The sequence below is a fragment of the Zonotrichia leucophrys genome, chromosome 1 (genome assembly GCF_028769735.1).
Source record: "Zonotrichia leucophrys gambelii isolate GWCS_2022_RI chromosome 1, RI_Zleu_2.0, whole genome shotgun sequence".
NCBI classification, from domain to species: Eukaryota; Metazoa; Chordata; class Aves; order Passeriformes; family Passerellidae; genus Zonotrichia; species Zonotrichia leucophrys.
Window position 1 is genome coordinate 96,673,735 of NC_088169.1, and position 18,972 is coordinate 96,692,706.

Consider the following 18,972-nt stretch of genomic DNA (forward strand, 5'->3'; position numbering starts at 1 on the left):
ACTGAAAAAAATGTTTTGAGTGAACTTGCCTTTTAAACAAAAAGTGCTTTTTATAGGCTGCTTTCCATGTTTCATTTCACCTGAAAATTTAATCTAGACCTGTCATTTGCTACCTACACACTAACAGGTGGTTGCAAGAAAATTTAAATTTTGTCCAGATTTTACAATAACTTCCATTAGTTTAACTGAACTTTCAGGCTACTGGAAAGCCAATACAAAAGATCTCTTGAATTTCCGAACGTGTTATTTATTACCGCTTACCAACCAAAACTTCCAGCAGCATTCTTTTGAAGGGCATCTGGCTGCACACCCTGTATGCTGATACCCGCTTTAAACTCATCTTTCTGCTAAAATCAAGTATGAAACATGTCCCGTAGGCAACTTAAAACGTGACCAGAGGCAACACTGAAAGCTGAAGGATCAGTGAGGGGTACACAAGCACAAAGAAAAGTGCAGACAGGGAAGTTCAGGGAGGTTCAAACTCAAACTGGATGTGCACTGTCTCCACACAGAGTGGAGATGTGGGACCATCATTCTCCTTTTCAGACACAAGCTTGATAAGCAGAGCCAAAAAACAGCAGCCAGGTTCCTGACAAGGCAGGCAGAAATTGAGGACAGAAAGCTCAGAATAAAACAATGCAAGCTATAAAATGTGAATTGAATGGGAACTGTGGACGTGCTAAAAACATGCAGCTTTTCTAAGCAAAAAATGCAGAAGACTTACAGATATTTCTGGAAAGCTTAAGAAAAGAAGAGAGACTAGCTAGAGCAATTCCACAAGTGACAGGCCTAAATTATGAGGTAGAGGATAAAATTTTAAAAGGAAACAACGCTGGCTGAAATCCCTGGAAAAACTTCCTGATCTTGAGGTATTATTGGCTGTGGCAGATCCCCTGTTGAGAAAGGAATTGCATGCCTGAAGAGGACAGCAAAAAGCCTGCTGGAGGGAACCAGCACTCCCTGCCTTGAGTGATGCAACTTCATCTTGCAGGCCCTTTCCATTTCTGCACTTAAAACTTCTTACACTGTTATCTTATTTTGGAAATATGTGCCTATTTATTTCTTGTGTAGCTGAGAGCAATTAAGTATGTGACTGTATATCAAAACTATTTAATTTCTGAGACTTAATTACAGAGGGAATAGTCTTCAGTACTTAAATTTGCAGTCAGCAAACAAAACAAAATAATGACTTTAAAATGACATACTTGATGGATGTCTTATATTATGTATTCTATATGATATTAGGTAAAAACTGCCCCCTTTTTCATTTTGCTCATTTGCTGAGAAAATAATTTCTTTTTTTTCCCTCCAAATTATATAAAGGAGGGAACAGTTCAATTAATACTGTTCTTTTAAACAACAGGTAGCCCAAGTACAAGCCTATATGGGGTGTTTTTATTAATAGAAGTATCTTCACAGTAGGTCAGGTCTTTCTATTTTAGCTTACTATCTTTTGCTTGTCAATCATACCTTGGAAAACAATACTGAGAAAAGGGAAATGACAGTGAAAATAATTTTTCTTCCATATTTATGAAGAAAATTTACTTACAGGCAGTATTTCATCAAATAAGCTCCATTAATATTAACCATATAAAAATATTTTGAAAATCGAGGGTAACAGAGAACACAGCAGGCTACAATAACTGAATTACCTTTGTCTTTTCACCAATAACATTTCTCTCCAGTTCAGCTATTTTCCTGTTTAGATGATCCAATATTTCCTTTTCTTTCAGCAGCTCTGATGTTTCAGATTTCTGCTCCCCATCCAAAAGGGCACATTCCATATCCAACTAGGAACACAAAACATCTTTCAGAAGCAGTCCAGATTCAGAAGAAATCTCGATACACATTATTTTCAGGAGGAGGGGAATGAGTTGGTTCACAAGAGAGAAATATTTTTTCAAAAGGAGAGGATAAAAAAAACATAGGTTTTTCTGCCACAAAAGTTAAAAAGAGGTCACAAATTTGAGAAAAAGTAAAATTGCACATAAAATAGTGCAAAATAAAGTCCAAACCAACTTTAGCTTGAAGATTCTTTTTTCCAAAATTTTTTGTTTTCTAACTCTTCTCTGCGCTATCTCCTGTTATGATACTGTCTCTGTGCCCAGGCTCCGTAGGAAAGAAACCCTTCTGGAACAGCTGTTTCTTTCCCGTTGCTGATAATTGGAGCAGGCAGAACCCAAATGCCTGGCTAGCTTAGTTTGCAACTGTGAGATTCCAGAACTCAGCAGACTGCCAACCTACCCTTGCCACTGTAAAGCTGAGGAGGATTGAAAGGAAGTTGTCTCACTTCCTTTTTCTTTAAACAGTCACAGGAGATACCACCGTAAAACTCCCAAGTGACCCAAGGTATTTGGATCAACTGAGTGGCCATTAAATAAGCAAGATTGTTCCAATTCCGTTTCAGAGTGTAATGGTTACAGCTGGGAAAAGCTAATCCAAGCATTATAAGCATCCCCCAGCTGGAGAAAAAATACCCTTTACAGCAGGAGACTGCCAGGTTTGTGATTCTGGTGAAAAAGCACAGAATATGAAGACTACACACATCCACGAGTTCCCTCATGTTGTACTTGCTGAACCCATCAGACTTCTGCTATGGAAGCACATGTAACAGCCAAGACATTGAAAATCAAAACCATATTTTCATACCTCTCTTGAGGATTCATCCATCTGGTCATTTAAATCTTTGATCTTCTGCTCAAGTTCTTCCAAGTTATTCAGTATTACTATGCGTTCCTCCTCCAGTTGACCAAGTTCCTGCCTTCTCTGCTCTTCACTGGTGCATTCTGATATCTGCAACTGCACATCACAAGAGGTTCATTAGAAAAAGAGGCAAATGCTGCCTTTTCTGCCCCCTTCCATATGGTTTTCAGTTTAGACAAGTATAGCACTGTTGGTTTTGAACCCATTACATACTTCCTATCTACTATATTGCTATTTCTATATTTAGAAGGTGTACAACAGAAACAAACATGATACTTTACTTCCAGGCATTGGAAGTAAATACTATACTTAGCAGTAAATACTATTCATTCTAAAGGAATTACTAAGACTTAACCTTTGAGAATAATTAACATGCTGTGCTATTCAGGTTGTGAAAATCCAATTTTTTCCTTATAAAAAAACACAGACAGATGAAGACACTTTTTAGGTAAATTTCAGCTGTTCATTTAATACAGGCCAGGAGGTAGGATAGGACATTTTTGGGTGGCTTCTGTAAAATAAGGACAAAAGCTGATCCTATCTCCCCAGGTAGCACTAAGGAAGTAGCACCCTTAATGCTCCACTTTTCATTGATATTTCCTTACTAGATGCCTGTGTCAAGAATTAAACAAGATTAGGAAGAAAATACATGGGATCTTACACCATCCAATACTAGATCAAACAGTACTGAGTTTGAAATGCATTCTTCATGTTCACCTGAACCCAGGGGCTTGCAGTCCACTTCCTCTGGGAAGGCTGCTTGGTCATTATCCCCAAGCAGGATTAGAGTTGGGATGCCTGCAGGCCTTCACAGTCACCTCTGGGCCACACAGCCTTGCTCAAGAGAGGCTCAGTTCAGCTAATGAATGGCTACTGTGAGAGTAGGCACTTTATCCTGAACAAATCTGAGCTCAGTATTTAAAGACAAGCTGCACATCATTAATGCAATTGCTTGCTGATGCTTTTCTCAGGGCTTAGCAGAACTCCCTTTACAATGAATGAATGAACACTATTCCTTGATTTAGCAATAGTAGTCCCAGCAGCAAAGCCTCTTTTTGTTCTGTCTCCTGTTTGGATAATGCTGACATAACATCTTTGATTGCAACTTCCTAATAAGGATTTTAAATAGGATCTCTGACTTGCATGAACAAAACAACAAATGGGAAAGAAATAAAATACCACAACAACTTGTAAGTGACATGTGCTACCATCTTCTCAATGTGGAAAGAGCAAGTCAAGCCATAATAGCATGTTCCTGTTCAACACAATTTCACACCAGATCTGGCAGACAGATTTCCACAGAGATCACCCTTTGGAAATGAAAATCTGTTACTGTCACACCTCTCTCATCTTCTACACACACACTACTGACTCTCAAGTTGTGAGTATAGCAGGGGTTAAATACAATTCACCTGACGCATATAACCACGCTTAAGATCATACAGTGTGTAAATAACACTAAATAGAAGGAACAAAGTATTTTGAAGGTGAGAACTTGTTAAACAGAAACCTACTTTTATGGCTTTGCTTGACCTCATTTCACTCCTGACTCCAGCTCTTCAGTCCAGTTATTTAACACACTGCCTGCCACTGGGATTTGCTACACTGCTGCTCTGGCACAGCCGGGAGGAGGCTGCTGCTGCACTAGCACAGAAATAGTTAGGAATGCTGTTAGCTCCTTTATTAAAGGACAACTTCCTTTTGGTAATGAAACAGCAGTGAGAAGCACACAGGAAAGGAGGTGCAGGTTATTAAAGGCAGCAGTTGGGTTGGAGAGACAGAAGGCTTGCTGCCACTGCATCATTCCCAAGAGACAACAGCTGATCTGGCAAGGGGCTCAAGTCCAACCCCAGGAAAGAGACAGGAAGAAAATTTGGCTCAGACAACTCCTCTTCACTTCCCGTGTGAGTGTGAGAAAACATACTCCTCTTACAAGAGCCTCAGGTTGGGAAAAACCAGCAGAGTGTCTCTTCCCTCCTACATCTCAGCAGGATGATAAGCAGGGTTCTGGAAACCTTTATTTAAGTAGCTATAATTGTTCAAGCAAATCTTTCTCCCTTGGAAGGTCTTAAAATTCTTCCTGAACAGTACATCCCACGAAACAAATAAACCAACTTCCAGTACCATTAGCTTCCACAAGAAATGGAATAATAATTTGCCGGCTGCTACATTTTGCTGGCTATATCTTCTATATTTTATGGCTTATAAAGCTGTACGAGTTCTGAGATTAATTCCCATACCTAAGCCAGCCTAATTGTGGCCCTTGCCAGGACAGATAACTCCTAGAGGAGGATTTCAAGTCTGGATTACGCTGCCTCCTTCTACAAAGCATTACCTTTGGTGTGATGCTTAGGTAGGATGACTCAGTGGCGTCCTTGAGGAAGCTGTGAGCAGCGAAAGGTGGAGGCTTGGTGCTCTCACTGAAGTGCTCCTCAGCCCTCAGCCCCCGCAAGGGCAGGTAAGCAGCAGTGCCACGGCTGTGACTGCTCAGCTCTGAGAAATCAGAGTCACTCGCAGATGATTTCAAGTGGCTTCTGAACCTCATTTCCAGATTCATCTGTGAGTCTTCAAACACGGAATCCTCATCAGAGAGTTGAAGTTTTTCGAGCTCTTTGTTAATTTTATGAACATCAGCAACTGTAGTGGCTGCAGCAGGATCGCTGTCAGATTTGGAATATTCTGCACACAGATTGAGGATGGTCTCGAGCCGCTGTCGTTCCTGGTTCAGAAAAAGATAATAGTACTGAGTGTCACTTGTAAGCTAAAGTAAAGATGAAGTCAAAATTCGTTTGCTTGCATTTTTTGTTTTGTTTGGGTTAGTGTTTTGTTTGTTTGTTGCTTTGGGTCTTTTTTTGTTTTGTTTTGTTTTAGAGTGAAGGATTAAAGTCCATCTACCACTTCTAGATAATAAACTGTAAGAAATAAATTACAGTGCAAGATGAAGAATCAAAATTAATGTGAAAGAAGATTTTAAGAATATTAAAACTTTCTACATTGGAAAGATAAATTAATGTTAGGACATCTTATTTAACTGGCTATTAATTTCTGTGAAATGTGCTCTTAAATTTTTTATTGAGGTGTCTGTGTCTACATCCCATTTGTTTGTACACACGTCCAGTGATCTCACTACGTAAATCACTAATTGTTCCATTTCACACTTACGCTATATTCCTACCAAGCTGCAGAATATTGCACAGATTTTCCATGAACTCACGCATTCCTGACTTATTCAGATTTTCCATTTTGTTAACTGTGATTCCTCCTTTTGAGAGAATTAGTCCACATTTTGAAAAACACAGTTTTAGGAGCATTAACAGAAAAAAGAGGCATCACATCTAAAATACAGCATCTGTCAAATGCACAGAAGTGGAGGGAATCTTTATTTACCAGTTTACTCAAATTCTCTGTGGATTCATACCAACATTTCAAACTTGAGATTCAGAGTAGCTGGGCCATTTTAACTTGATATGCTTCAGGTTTTGATAAACATTTAATTTCTGAAGGATTTCTAGATCTTTATGACACCTTTTATCAACTATTAGCAAGTTATATTGGTTTTATCTTACTGCAGCTTCTGGTAACTTCTATTTAAGATGGATTATTTTTATACCTTTTCATTTTTAAGAGGTAAAACATTTATGTAATTTCATGTTACTTTTGTTAAAGAAAAAAAGAAAAGAAAAATTGCTTACCATAAGTCTATTGAAAATTTTGCTGGAAAAAGACCACTGTGAGAGTTCCATGCTTGGCATTAGTATCTGCACTAATGATCTAATTTCTGATTTCTAAGAAATCCTTCTACAGTAGTATTTAAAAAGATAGCCAAAAAAGTAACGTACTCACCCCTCCATCCCCAGGAACCACCACAGACAGACTTGCTTTCCCAGCTCTACCTGGCACTACATTTGCAAGCAGAATTTGCACAGCACCTACTTCTGCCAGCCCCAACACTTCCTATGCCCAACAGCAAGTGATAACGAGGATCAAGCAAAACAGGGCAGGCAACGCACTGCCTCAACTTTCCCTGCAGCAAGCCGCTACGTTGTATGAAAATGCAACACTGGTTACATGCACCCCAAGTAACCCCAGGGCTACTGAGAGATCACCTGGCTGTATGCACCACACATCCACATCACCTGCAATTCAGACCTCTGAGCAGGAGAACCTGTCTGAACCCACCCCTTTCCAAGCACTACCCAAACAAGACAGCGCTCTTGCCTTTGGGGGGCTTATTCCCAGATTCCCACTGCAGCTTTCCTCAGAATCCTCCTGTATCGAGATGAGCTGCTGAAATAGCAGAGCACAGGGCAGCAACTGAAAACTTCTGTTTTCCATTAAATAGGTCCTCTGCTATTCCATTAATAGCAGATTTTCAGACATCCTTCAACCCCAAATGGTCGACTTAATTACAACTCTCCAAAGCCTTCTTCCCTCCAGGCAACTAATGCCAGACCCTATAAGCCTCTTACCCTTCCAACACCACTATCCTCCCTCTTACTAAAAGTTTGGCCAGGCAACCCAATTCCTAAAGCCCTATGCAAGTGCTGGCGGGGACAGTCAGTAATTATGCAGCTCTCCCCGTTGTGACGGCATCAGGCCTGTCGTAATGATTATAGACAATTATAGACTGGAAACATGGACATCAGGATATAAGGGAGGTCCCATCCCTGCTGCAAAAACAGGCTGTATCGGGTTACCCCATGCCAAGCTTCCATCCCTTGGGCAATAATAGGAAACAGCAAATTTCAAAGCAGGCCACTGCTCACTCCAGCCTAAGTGCTCAGGTGAGGGGCTCTGGCAGCAAACCAGCCATTTGCCAGCAGTCAGGAAAAAAGGGATTCTTCCCCCCGCCCCCACCCCCTTGTCAAGTCTCAGTTGCTCAGAAGAAGCTTAAAAATTGCAGGAAAACCAGTCTTCAAAAAATTCCTGATGAGCTTTCAGACACATCACAGAAATACTGATATTTCTCACTTCTATTTTGACATGTGCTGAGAGGCTTATGGACAGGAAGCTCTGTGGTTATTTTATACACCCTATTCTCATCATTTCATCTCAGCCAGCTCGTTCCAGTTCCAGCACACCTGCATGTAACTGTTTCCAGAATTAATTTCTCAGTGAAGAAGCAAGCTAGGAAAGCACCCTTGCAATGAAGAACACCGAATGAGTAGGACATGGAAAATCCAGTCAATAATTTTGCAAGAGATACCACACAAGTTATTTGCGACACTGAACACAGCAGAGGGGAAAAAACATAGGTACATCAAGAGCAGGAAATGGATTTAAAATTGGCTCTGATGGGAGGGGGGAATGTTGAATCAAGCCTTGTAAGCTGGTCAGTGTGTTTCCCTATAAAATGTCTTTTCTAACTGATTTAAACATCTCTGTTTATTTTCTTTTAACATTTAAACATTTCTGTGTAATTCTCTTGCCCACTACAGAAAGGGGTAACAAGTCTTGTGCCGTTTCTACCAGAGCAGCTTCACTATTCCTGGCTTTGAGAAAGCTACATATCACCTATGGTTGGCTGCAAATTTAAGTGCTGAGGGACAAGGATAAGGAGCTAATAACCTTCTTCTGCTATTGATTATCAATGACCTTAAGAGACATCCCTGGTACCCTGTAAAAAAAAATTCCAAAATACCAAAGATAAATATCCCACTTTTTTAACAGCAACCATGTGGTGATTCCTAGATCAGTTCATCTGCTACATATCACATTTATGAATTTTACAAATGTGTAGAAGTGCCTGATATCTGGATATCAAAACAAGCCTCTGTTAATTGGCTGTGGCAAACAGGAAGCTTTTCAGGTAAGTGCTACTAGGAACTAGATAACCTCAAATTTCATTAAAAATACATATGCAGTCTATCCCTTGTGACAAAGACTAACATGAAGTATGGCTAGTCCATGCAGCCAGGTTCCCTTTGCCTGGAGAAGCTGTCGCACTTTTCAGCTGCCAAAGAAAAATTTTCCTACAGTTGCTCAGACAAACCACCACTTTCTCAGCAAAAGCTGGGAACAGGAGCTAGTAAAAAAGGATGGTGGGGAGAGAGGCAGAAAGACTGGAAAAGACAGCTGCAGAAAACCCCCAAACTTTCTTTCTCACATGTACATTCACTACCTCATGAAGGAGAGGCTGGAGAAAGCTTTCTCCTTCTGTGCTACATTTCTGAGGAGCTTATTTCAATGATAAACTTGAACTGGGACTGAGAACAATTTGCAAGTGTTCTTTCCCTTCCCTCCAGTTTGCACCATTTTCTCACTCCAGATTAGTTTGTTTTCTCACTGCCAGTCCTTGTTTTGCTATAGCTAGTGCTTCAGTTACCAGCAGTAGTACGGCTTTCAGAAGCAGCACCTGTATTTCATGTCCCACTCTCAGATGCAGCTGTGACAGCAGAGACACCTGCACAGAGAAGCAGTGTGGAGAGATCCAGGTCACAGCAGAGGAGCAGGTGTGCCTCGTCCTTTCCTTCCCAGGTCAGGAACAGGAGAAACGGACTGGTAAAAGCAGGAGAGAGCAGCGGCACAGAGCAGAGACAGCCTGCAGGGAAGAGCTGAGCAGATGACTTTCCAAGAATTAGCTCTTGTACCCAAGGCATGTGTTCCGCTCCTGAGGGAATGCCATTGGCTGCCAAAATAACAGCATTGTTAATCCCTTTTGTCCCTATAGTACCTATGCAGATGCTCCTTTTCGAACCACACTGAGGGCAGGAGCCTGAAGACCAGAGTTACAGAGCAGTACTTACGTTCTGTAAATGAGAACAGGTCTCTTGTAATTGATTTCTTCCTGGACCTGAATGTTAATTTACATAATACATATAGCTGCAAAAATTAAGCGTATGTAATCCAGATTTTGGCTTATTAAAGACCCCAGAGAAATGTTTTACAACACAATTGAAACTGCATGTTCCTGGAAAGTTATGGAGTCATCAATATTAGCTATATTCTGCAGGGGGTTTTATCCTATTATACAGCACTTATTCAATTACAAAACTAAATGATATTAAGTAGCTATTCTGTAAAACTATAGAGACTGTCAAATACTAGTGGTGGGAAAAATTACCTTGAAGCTACCTTTGTCTACTTGGCTCGGACTCCTTTAAGAGCTAATCACTTACAGTTTTACATACAGCTTGGGTACTTTATGCTTTAAGGGTCTATAGAAAGACACAGTGCCAATATAGATTTATAAAACATGTATATGAGGTTTTCCACAAACCATATGAAGATTTACATAAGCTCCATTAACCATGATTTTAAAGCAGTACCATCTTAAAAACCCCAAAACAGTTTCATTTCATTTTCCCTTTGCATAAGAACATCTTACTAAATTGCAAGGCATCAATGCAAACCAGGCATAGTGATATTCTGTATTATTCCCTACTTCTGAATACAATAATGAAATTCAGTGCTCTTCTGACTGTGACAAAGTGGACTATGGAATAAGCCCCTTGAATTTTATTACTGCTCATTCAAGCACTGATAACTTCAAACCTCTCCCAGTACAAATTCTGGGTCTACTAAAACTTCATTAACAATGTTTATGTATGTTCACAGATTCCTATGGACAGCTGGGCAATGGAAGGCATCATGAACCTACTGCACATCTAATTTTTAGGCACCTACCACCATCTAGAGGAAATACACTGTACTGCCTAAAAACCAGTACTGAAAACTTTAGTGCTATTTAAACAAGTAGCTATCAAAGAAAACAGATGACCCTTAATATCTACTAAACTATGTTGCCTGTGCAGTTCCACTCCCAAGCCCCATATCAGCTGAAGAAAAAGAGCCCCTTATAGTTCCAGCAGCTACAACTGGGCTTTCATCTCAGGGGAAAAAAAAAAGAGTGAGATTTCCTTTTTAAATAATAATAATAATTAAAAAAAAAAAAAGCTAACTGAATCACATGGAACATTATTAGATCACAGCAGTAACCTTCTCCTTGTTTATAAGGCTCCTGGGCTAGTGTCGGCAATAGGTACTCCAACTTCTACTTGTGTACAGCTCGTATAAACATCCCATGGTGGGACGCGATGTCCGGTCAGCTGGGCTGGAGAGGAAGCAGAAGCAGGTCGTGACCCTGCTGCCTGTGCCAGGAGCAGCTGTGGCTGCCCCACCTGCTCCCACAGCCCATCAGCCCCCAGCACTAGCGGGGATGGCAGGACTCAGAATGGACTCTTCAAGCCACAAAGGAACAGGCTGGCAAAGCAGAAGGGGCACCAGTCTTCAGCTAATTTATGTGAATCAAGCCACAGACAGCAGATCTAAAGAAACAGATATGGAAAACCACCAAATCCTACACAACTACTTACGTGTCTTTTGTATTTGGTGCACAGAAACAAATTAAAACTTGGACTTTTAAATAATTAAAGAAAAACCAACCTGCATATTTTTACTATTTTTACTTTTTCTTTTTTTTTTTTAAATCTCTGGTTATTTATTTGGGCAATGATGGCAGATAACTTGTTTTCGTATGCAGGCTGCAGCAGCAGCTCTAAATGCAAACTTCCAGAAGAGCCTCTGACACTTAAAAGCAAACTAAACACAAGTAAATAGAATAATTTATATGGAAAAGAAAAAGTAAACAAGTGAAAGTAAACAGAAGAGTTCAAGGGCAGATACTAGGTCAAATTGCAATGAGTGCAAGGATTTTACTAGCAAAAAAATCCGGAAGTGAATATCAGCTATCAATTAGAATACTTTCAAGCCACTCTGTGCCAGCAGAATAGCTACAGAGGAAGTGCTGGTGCAAAGAAAGACAGTCTCCACTTCTTATGTGGGCCACAGGGCAGTCTAGTCCTCTAAAAAAGAGTGTTATTTTTTCTGATGGACTCATTTGAGTATTCCTACACTTTTGTTCTCCCTACTGTGCTTCAAAAACCCAGTAGGGAAAATCCTAACACTTGTGCACAGAGAGACTACATTTCCCCTGCCGTTTACCTACCAGCTACTCAGCCTAGGCTTTTACATAGTACTGCAAGCTCAGAGCACACAGTTTTGATATCCATGAGTGCTTCTTTAGTTGGGGTTTTTTATTCATACCTTCCCAAATCTCATAAAAAAAGAGAGACCTGAACAGACATGGATCCTTTGCCCATGTCAGTACACAACAGCAAACAAAATTGTTCTTTGGAAGCTCTGGCTGGATATATCAAGACCCTGCTTGGACAGATCCTTGGACAGAGATCCATACAGAAGGACAAAGTAAAATAACACCAGAACAGGACAGACTCTAATATACAAAGAACTGATGTGTGGATTTTTTAATATATATCTTTCTGCTTCTCAGAGATCTACAAATCTGCTTATGGCATTTTTCAGACTCTCAAACCAGTGGAAGGATGCACTGTCCTGATATTTCGCTCTTCTATCAGATAGCTCTAGTAAATAGAGAATGGAGCAGATAGGGGATCTTGAGTATAAGATGACCTCAAGCAGGAGGAAAATCCTTCATGCTCAAATATGCAACACACAGAACATCATCTTGTTTTCAAAAGCTTTGGAAAAAGAGTAAGCAAATTCTCTTTTTGAAGAATTGGGACTTGAAGGAAGTCTTGGTGAGCAAGAGGAAATACTGAGGGGTGGGAACGTAGCCATTTCATCCAAATATAAAACCAGAATGATTATCAGCATCACTGAATATTGAAACAACCCAGTATCTTTCATCCCTCAACACAAATAAGAATTAAAACAAAAAAAAGGGCTGTTCTCTTTGAAATACAAATACGTTGCTTTTATGACAGATTATCTCGGGTTTTACAGCATGACTGCCTGCAAAACCTTCTGATAAGAAGCAAAGAAGCAATCACCACTGCACACACAACACACCAGGATGGGAGAAGATTACTGAAAGGAGCAGAGGGTTGGCAGCACAAAGGCAGCAAGAAGAGGGAGAAACATGTTACCCAAAACCTTTGTCCTAAGCCCCCCAGCCATTTCACTCACAGCCAGTCCTTCTTGCCCTGGGGAGCCCAGTCCCTGCTCCTGAGAAGCTGCAGCTTCAAGGGGAGCCAGCAGAGGTTTTGGGGAGCAAAGCAGAGCAGGGGTGGACTTGCCCTGACACTCATGGAGTGGGAAGGGGGCAGTGCCTGCCTGCCTCTCACACCTGAGCCTCAACATTCCAGTCTTTGAGCAGCAAAGACTTTTTCACATCTTGCAAACAACAGTGGTTATCTTATAAACTACAGTGATCAGTGGAATGGGGAGGAAAAGGCAGACTTCTGTCTGCATAATAGGCTCCTCACCAGCTTGCATCAAGGACATAGGTGAGATGGGGGAAGGGGAGACATCTCACTGGGTTACAGTTCTTTAGCCTAAACCTGCTCCCTCGTGTGGTTCAAGACGGGAACTGTGGCCCTGCATAGGCACCAGGTCATTGCTAGTATCATTGACAGGCATCCCTTTCTCCCCGATTCCCACTACCCCTGCATCCATCTTCCCCATGGCTTTTCACCTCCACCCTGCCCAGAAAGTGACTTTTCCTGCAGGCTTGCTGTCTGTATGCAAACTAGACAGGTTCAAGAGAATCCTATTGCCATTTTGCTCAAATTCATAAGATGTGAATTAAGGCACACAAATGTAACATTAGTGTCTCAGATTTAAGACTCGGGAATACCAACTGGCCCATCTAATGACCTCTGCTTCTATGTGGATGATAAAATATGAACACATGCTAATAGGGTCAGAGAGTCCCAAAGCCACTTTGAAAACCCTTTGGAGGAACTGCTATGTGTTCTTCTAGAGACAGTTTCAATACAAAACTGTTTAAAATACCTCTGTAGGTTCTGAAGACCTTTTTATTTTTCCTACACACAAGTTGTTTCAGTAAACATAAATTATATTTTACTATCTAGATAATCCCAAGCTGAGGCAGTATGCACTGCTTTACACTGACTGAGACAAGGAGAGAAACTGCTCCCCTCTGCTACTCTCCATCTTGGGAGGGGGAGAAGCAAGGAGGCCTCTATTTTAATGAACATGTTCAGAAAGAAAAAATTAAAACTAAGAAGAAAAAACTCTGCTGATGGCCGTTTAGCCCACACCAGTGTACACCTGACTCTGCAGCACACAAGGCTGAGCAGAATCTCTTCTTCTTTGCCCACTTATCACAAAACAGTGCCATCATCTAAAACAAAAAGTCCTGCAGGATCCCTGCAATGTAGTTTTTGGGTTTTATGTACACAGACATTTTAACACAGCCTGCAGGATAACTGAACACAATTTACATGGGTTCCAGCATTTTTCCGGGGTGGCTGAATGGTATTGTCTATCCAAGCAGCATGCTTTGTAAGTGTCAGCTTCATGGACTGTGATAATAAACAAGGTGTCTGGAGCAGGCTGCATTTGAATTTCAAAACAGAGCAGCTTATATTTTGCTGTACCTTCCTGATGGCTAGACCTGGGATGGGTGTTTTGCAAATGTTAAGTATCACAGATAATTAAGAGGAAGAGAAAAAATTACCAGCCGTTCCATCTCCTGCTCCCGAAGTCGCTCTTCTCTCTGCCTCCTGTGATAGTCCATGAGGTCTTCCCTTCCTGAAATCGAGCTAATGCTGTTCTTCCGCTCTCGCATGGATGTTTGCAGAGAATTTGGCGCCTGTCTGTAACTTACCAGATCTGGGTCATCAAGTTCCATGGAACTGGTGGAAAGGTTTCTTCGGACAGAGAATGACCTGTCAAAATCCACTGGGGAGAAAGAACTACTGGGACTTGTACCTGAGAGTCCAAGTCTGTCAAAATCATCAGGGAGATATGGGGAAGAAGGTGCTAGAAGCATTTTTTTAGCAATACGAGGGCTTGCAGGAACACTGAGAGTTGAACTGACATAAGGATTACTCTTGGAGACAGAGTTTACATGTGGTGAAAAACCTGAGCTGCAAGAAGAAAAATTCAGGTAATTATCAGCATCGAAAGCATTCTGAGGTAGATCTTTTTCTCCAAGTTTTTTCCTTTTACTATTACCCAGAGAGCTTCTGGGGGGCAAACTTAATGGCACCAGCTGGTTTTCTGTTGATTTATAAAGTCTGGGTAGGGAACGACTGTACATTCCCATATGACTTAGAGATCCACCAGAGTATTTCCTTGGCCGTGAACCCAGAGTTTCCATCAGCTCATCCTTGTACTTCACTGGTTTTATGTGAAGGGCCAGACTGTTTTCAGCATTCATCCTCCTGCCTTGCTTTGGGCTGGAAGGCATGCTGGCTGCCCCAGAATTGCTACCAGGTGAAAGCATCAGCTCATTCCCCGAGCTTCCATTCCACATAGTCAGAAGAGAGCCTGAGATCTTCTTGGATTCCAGCATTCCTGGGAAGTAGATGTTGTCATAAGATTTATTTCTCTGACTGTACTTTGAGTAGTGAAACTTTTCCATGTGTCCAAGGGATTTTTCATTTTCTCTGCTGGCATAAATGTCAAAATCTGCCCTTCCAGAACTATACCCGCTGAGGGAAGGAGACATGCCTGATATGGAACTCAAATGCTTTGCAGAGATACTTTTATCTGGAAGATATGGGCTTTCACAGGGGAACTGCTTGCCTCCTTGAATTTTGTTAATAGAGTGCATATTTTTAACACTGGTGGAAGGATTAGGCTTAATTGGCATAGGTTGTGAAAGGGTTAAATAAGAGCCAGCATAGTCCCCATTTGTTTTAAATTTAAGAGTTGATGAATATTTCTTTGTGTTGAGGTTTTCCATAATGTCTTGGAGACTATTTTCAGGGGAATTTGCCACAGAACCCTTTCCCAAATTAGCATTTTGTAATTCCATCTGGTTCTGTGAGTGGCTATAGTCTGCCATAATCTTGCTGGAATCTGTAAAGAAGACCAAACGAGAAAAAAAATTTAGTAAGTAAATAGCCCCTTGCATGCACATGCCTGCAAAATAGTGTGAACACTTTTTGCAGTAATTACTGTGCTCGTAGTAAATGTGTCTCAGATCACTAAGCAAAGGAGGAGATGTACAATTTTCCCATGTGTTTCTGCAAAAGATGGGAGACTGAAAAAGAAGGGGTAGAGGCACAAAACCATACAAAAATCAGCAACACAACTGGAGAGAGGCTAGACTCTTTCTTCGCTGTCTAATCCTTTGCAGGAGCCTGTGGCTCAGCCTTTATATTCCTGAGCCTCTTGAGATATCCATGAAGTAAGGAAGAATTATTGCCCCGATGTTTTACAGCTGAGGAACAGAGGCACAGGGAAAATATACAACACAGACAGCAGAGTAAAGAACCCAACTCAGGTCTCCCAGGGCCAAAGACATAAGATACTGCTGTGGATCACCTCTCCCTTTAATCTGGGCAGCTAGAGCATCTGAGCCCAAACAAATTAGTGAGCTCAATTTAAAGCTCAGTAGGAGTTTGTTACCTTTTTGCTTAGTGGATGGTCCTCCAAAACTTAATGGGAAAGTACAAAACCAAGTCACATTTTTCAAGGTGTTTCAGCTTATTGCTCTAAAAATACAAGGCTGCACCTACCTCTGCAAAGAACACTTTGGTTAAAAGACAACCTTAAGGAAGCAGAATGCTAAGTTGCATGACTTAATTCATAACAACAAAACCACATGACTATTAAAAATACTGCTGAGGGAAAGGTTCCAGATCCTAATGATTTTGCAAAAATCTAACTTATACTCAGGAAGAGAGCACAGACCAAAAAAGCCTTCTCTCTGCTGGATGCTATTGTTCAACAATGTATCAAGCTCTAGCATACAGTTCTGAGCTCCACAAAAGCAAAGAAAAGAATTCAGCTCCTGACAGTGCCAGTTACTGCAGGAGATAAACTGGACCCCCAGCAGATTTGTACTCAGACCTCAGCTGATGTAGAAATGACATCATTAATATTTACAGCAGCTCCTGGTTTGTGCTAGTCTACACCTGCAACTCATAAAGCACTTCTGAGTGTCAGTTACTGAAGTGCCAGCAAGAGTTTCTGAAAATAAGGGTCAAATCTGGGATTTACTCTTGGCTCAGTCACATTTCAGCTATGACTTCAGCTTCCTCATGAGAAATTGAATCTCAGCTTGTCCTCAGAGGGAAAAACTAATATGTGAAGTGCCCTTAACGTCCTCAGAGGCAGTACTTTAGTCCAAGTACTGCTTCATGCAATTACATGAACTAAGAGACAGAATTTAGGACTCCTGTCTGCCACCAGAGCTCATATGACCTGGTTTCATTGAGAATCACTAGGTTCAGATCTTGTGGAAGGTGGCAATGGGTTCTTCACAGGGGTTTCTGGGACCTTCCTTGCTGATAAGGCACAATGCTTTGGAATTCACCACTGTCCAGGGCATCAGCAGTGCTCTGCTGCCCAGGCCTCCCCTGCACCACCAGGCATGCAACAACAGCTTCTCCTCAGTTATTAAGGAAAAAAGACATAAGTTTGAGAACAAACCATCACCTAACAAACCAACAAACCTTTAGTAACCATCACTACTAATGGAATAGAGTAGGCAGAAGATAAAAGGAGCCAGCATTAGGGAACACAAACACAAAATTAAAAGTAAAATACGACACCTTCTTGACCACAGTGGACCCAGTTAAGCTGTTGTTAATTACAAGCTCTGGTAGCGGCCAAAAGCATTAACTCCCATCTTCAAAACTAAACCTCAAGTCTACCACTACACAGAATTTAATATTTTATGCTGGCTGTAATTATGGGATTTATATTATATTTATAATTTTAACACACTCATTATGATGATACAACTATTGAAGCTGCCTTTGAACCAGAGAGCTCACAGAGTTCTCCATCACACCATCACCACCTTGAGCACTGAAACTGCCATTTCTTATATTGCAATATTTTACTTGGCATTTTTTAGCTATTTTCATAAATTTTGATAACATCCATGATGAATTTCAAATGAACAAAAGGATAAATGTGACCCAAATTCAAAAGAACTCTTCACAGGACAAGAAAACATTATCTGGATAAATCAAGTATTCATGGTATTAGTGGTGTTTTATGGAAAAAGATGTTGAATTTATTTAAGAGCCCAGATGTAAAACACAATTTATATGTCTTTTATACTTAACCTTTCATTGTGGAATGGACCCTAATTTCCATCTCAGTCTCTCTTTCTCCTCGCCTCTTCCAAATCTCTCTTAAAACTGAAATCTAATTTCATATGAAAATTTTACTGTCCAAACCTTAACTAACACAGCTAAGTTCAAATATTTTTGCAGAAATTTCACTGGCTCCTCTATAAATAGCTTGGCAGACATATTAATAGGACATTAATAATTGTTCATTACTCCCTTGCAACAGCAGTAGGACACATTTAATCCTTCAAAGACTGAATGCTTTAGCCAAAAAACAAGTTAGCTCATGGAAACTTTCATGCCTGTTCACCACAGTGAAGCAGTGAAGGGTTCATTGTACTTGAAATCCAAGCAAGTACAGTAAGAAAAAGTCACAATACCTTCATGTAGCCACTCCAGTTCAGCTTTTCTCTACTATCCCTTATGCCAGTTCTTCTTTTTGCTTCCAGTGCCACAGAGCCCGCAGTCACACAGTTAAATCCCAACTGGACAACAGCACACATTTAAGTAAAACATAGCTGCTTCCCACCAACCATATCTTGTTTGTTTTGTTTATCTTTAGGGTAATGTTTGAGCAGAAACTTGATGAATATGCCAGGATGTGTTACACATCGTGGCTGATGCTGTCCTGGCATGCATCTACAGAGACTGAGGATGGGAGCTTCAGCTTGTGACGTGTCCTGAACCCATCCTACATCCAGGTCAGACCCAGTTTTCATGCTCAGCACAAGGGTCCTCTGTTTAGCAAAGTATTTGCTGCCTGGAGCTACAGAAGGAAATTCCTCCTTTTTTTTTTTTTTTTTTTTTAAATTTTCATTTTCCCTCTCTCATTCCTTTTCTTCCTTTCCTGAGTTGTTTAGCTGGGAGTCACTGATATCTATTACAGACAGGCATTAAAGTGATGGGGGAGGGTTGGCTGTCTGTAGCATATCCAGCTGTGCCTAGTTCTGCCTGGTAAATGGAGTTAGACGTGGAATAAGAACAGAGCACTGATTTTATCCATGTGTCAAGAGAATTAAAGGACCAAAGTAAATTAGAAATTCTGAAAGATCTCAGTGCATTACAAATAAACTTCAGTTTAATTGATTACCTGATCCAACATTCTGGAAGGAGGAGAGGTTACTTCTGTTTGGCATCATATTTCTCTTCTATTGGATGGTTAAAATGACACTAATTTGAGTGAAACAGATAAATTTTGACCTGCAAATAAAGTAAAAAAGGAAAAAAA

The 18,972-nt window shown here is 40.7% G+C and overlaps 1 protein-coding gene across 6 annotated transcripts in view; it reads right to left on the minus strand.

Moving 5' to 3' along the window:
- Window positions 1-18,972, minus strand: part of PHLDB2 (pleckstrin homology like domain family B member 2) — a 63,212-nt gene that overhangs the window by 34,643 nt on the left and 9,597 nt on the right. For 5 of the 6 annotated variants that reach the window (XM_064724723.1, XM_064724702.1, XM_064724729.1 and 2 more), the window contains exons 2-6: window positions 18,835-18,944; window positions 14,168-15,516; window positions 5,039-5,422; window positions 2,650-2,799; window positions 1,653-1,790 (exon numbers count right to left, since the gene is read on the minus strand). In XM_064724723.1, the coding sequence (XP_064580793.1) occupies window positions 1,653-1,790; window positions 2,650-2,799; window positions 5,039-5,422; window positions 14,168-15,516; window positions 18,835-18,883 (2,070 nt within the window). In that variant the 5' untranslated portion in view covers window positions 18,884-18,944. Of the gene's footprint in view, window positions 1-1,652; window positions 1,791-2,649; window positions 2,800-5,038; window positions 5,423-14,167; window positions 15,517-18,124; window positions 18,230-18,834; window positions 18,945-18,972 lie in introns of those variants that run through there. The other variant, XM_064724693.1, reaches the window with a different exon arrangement.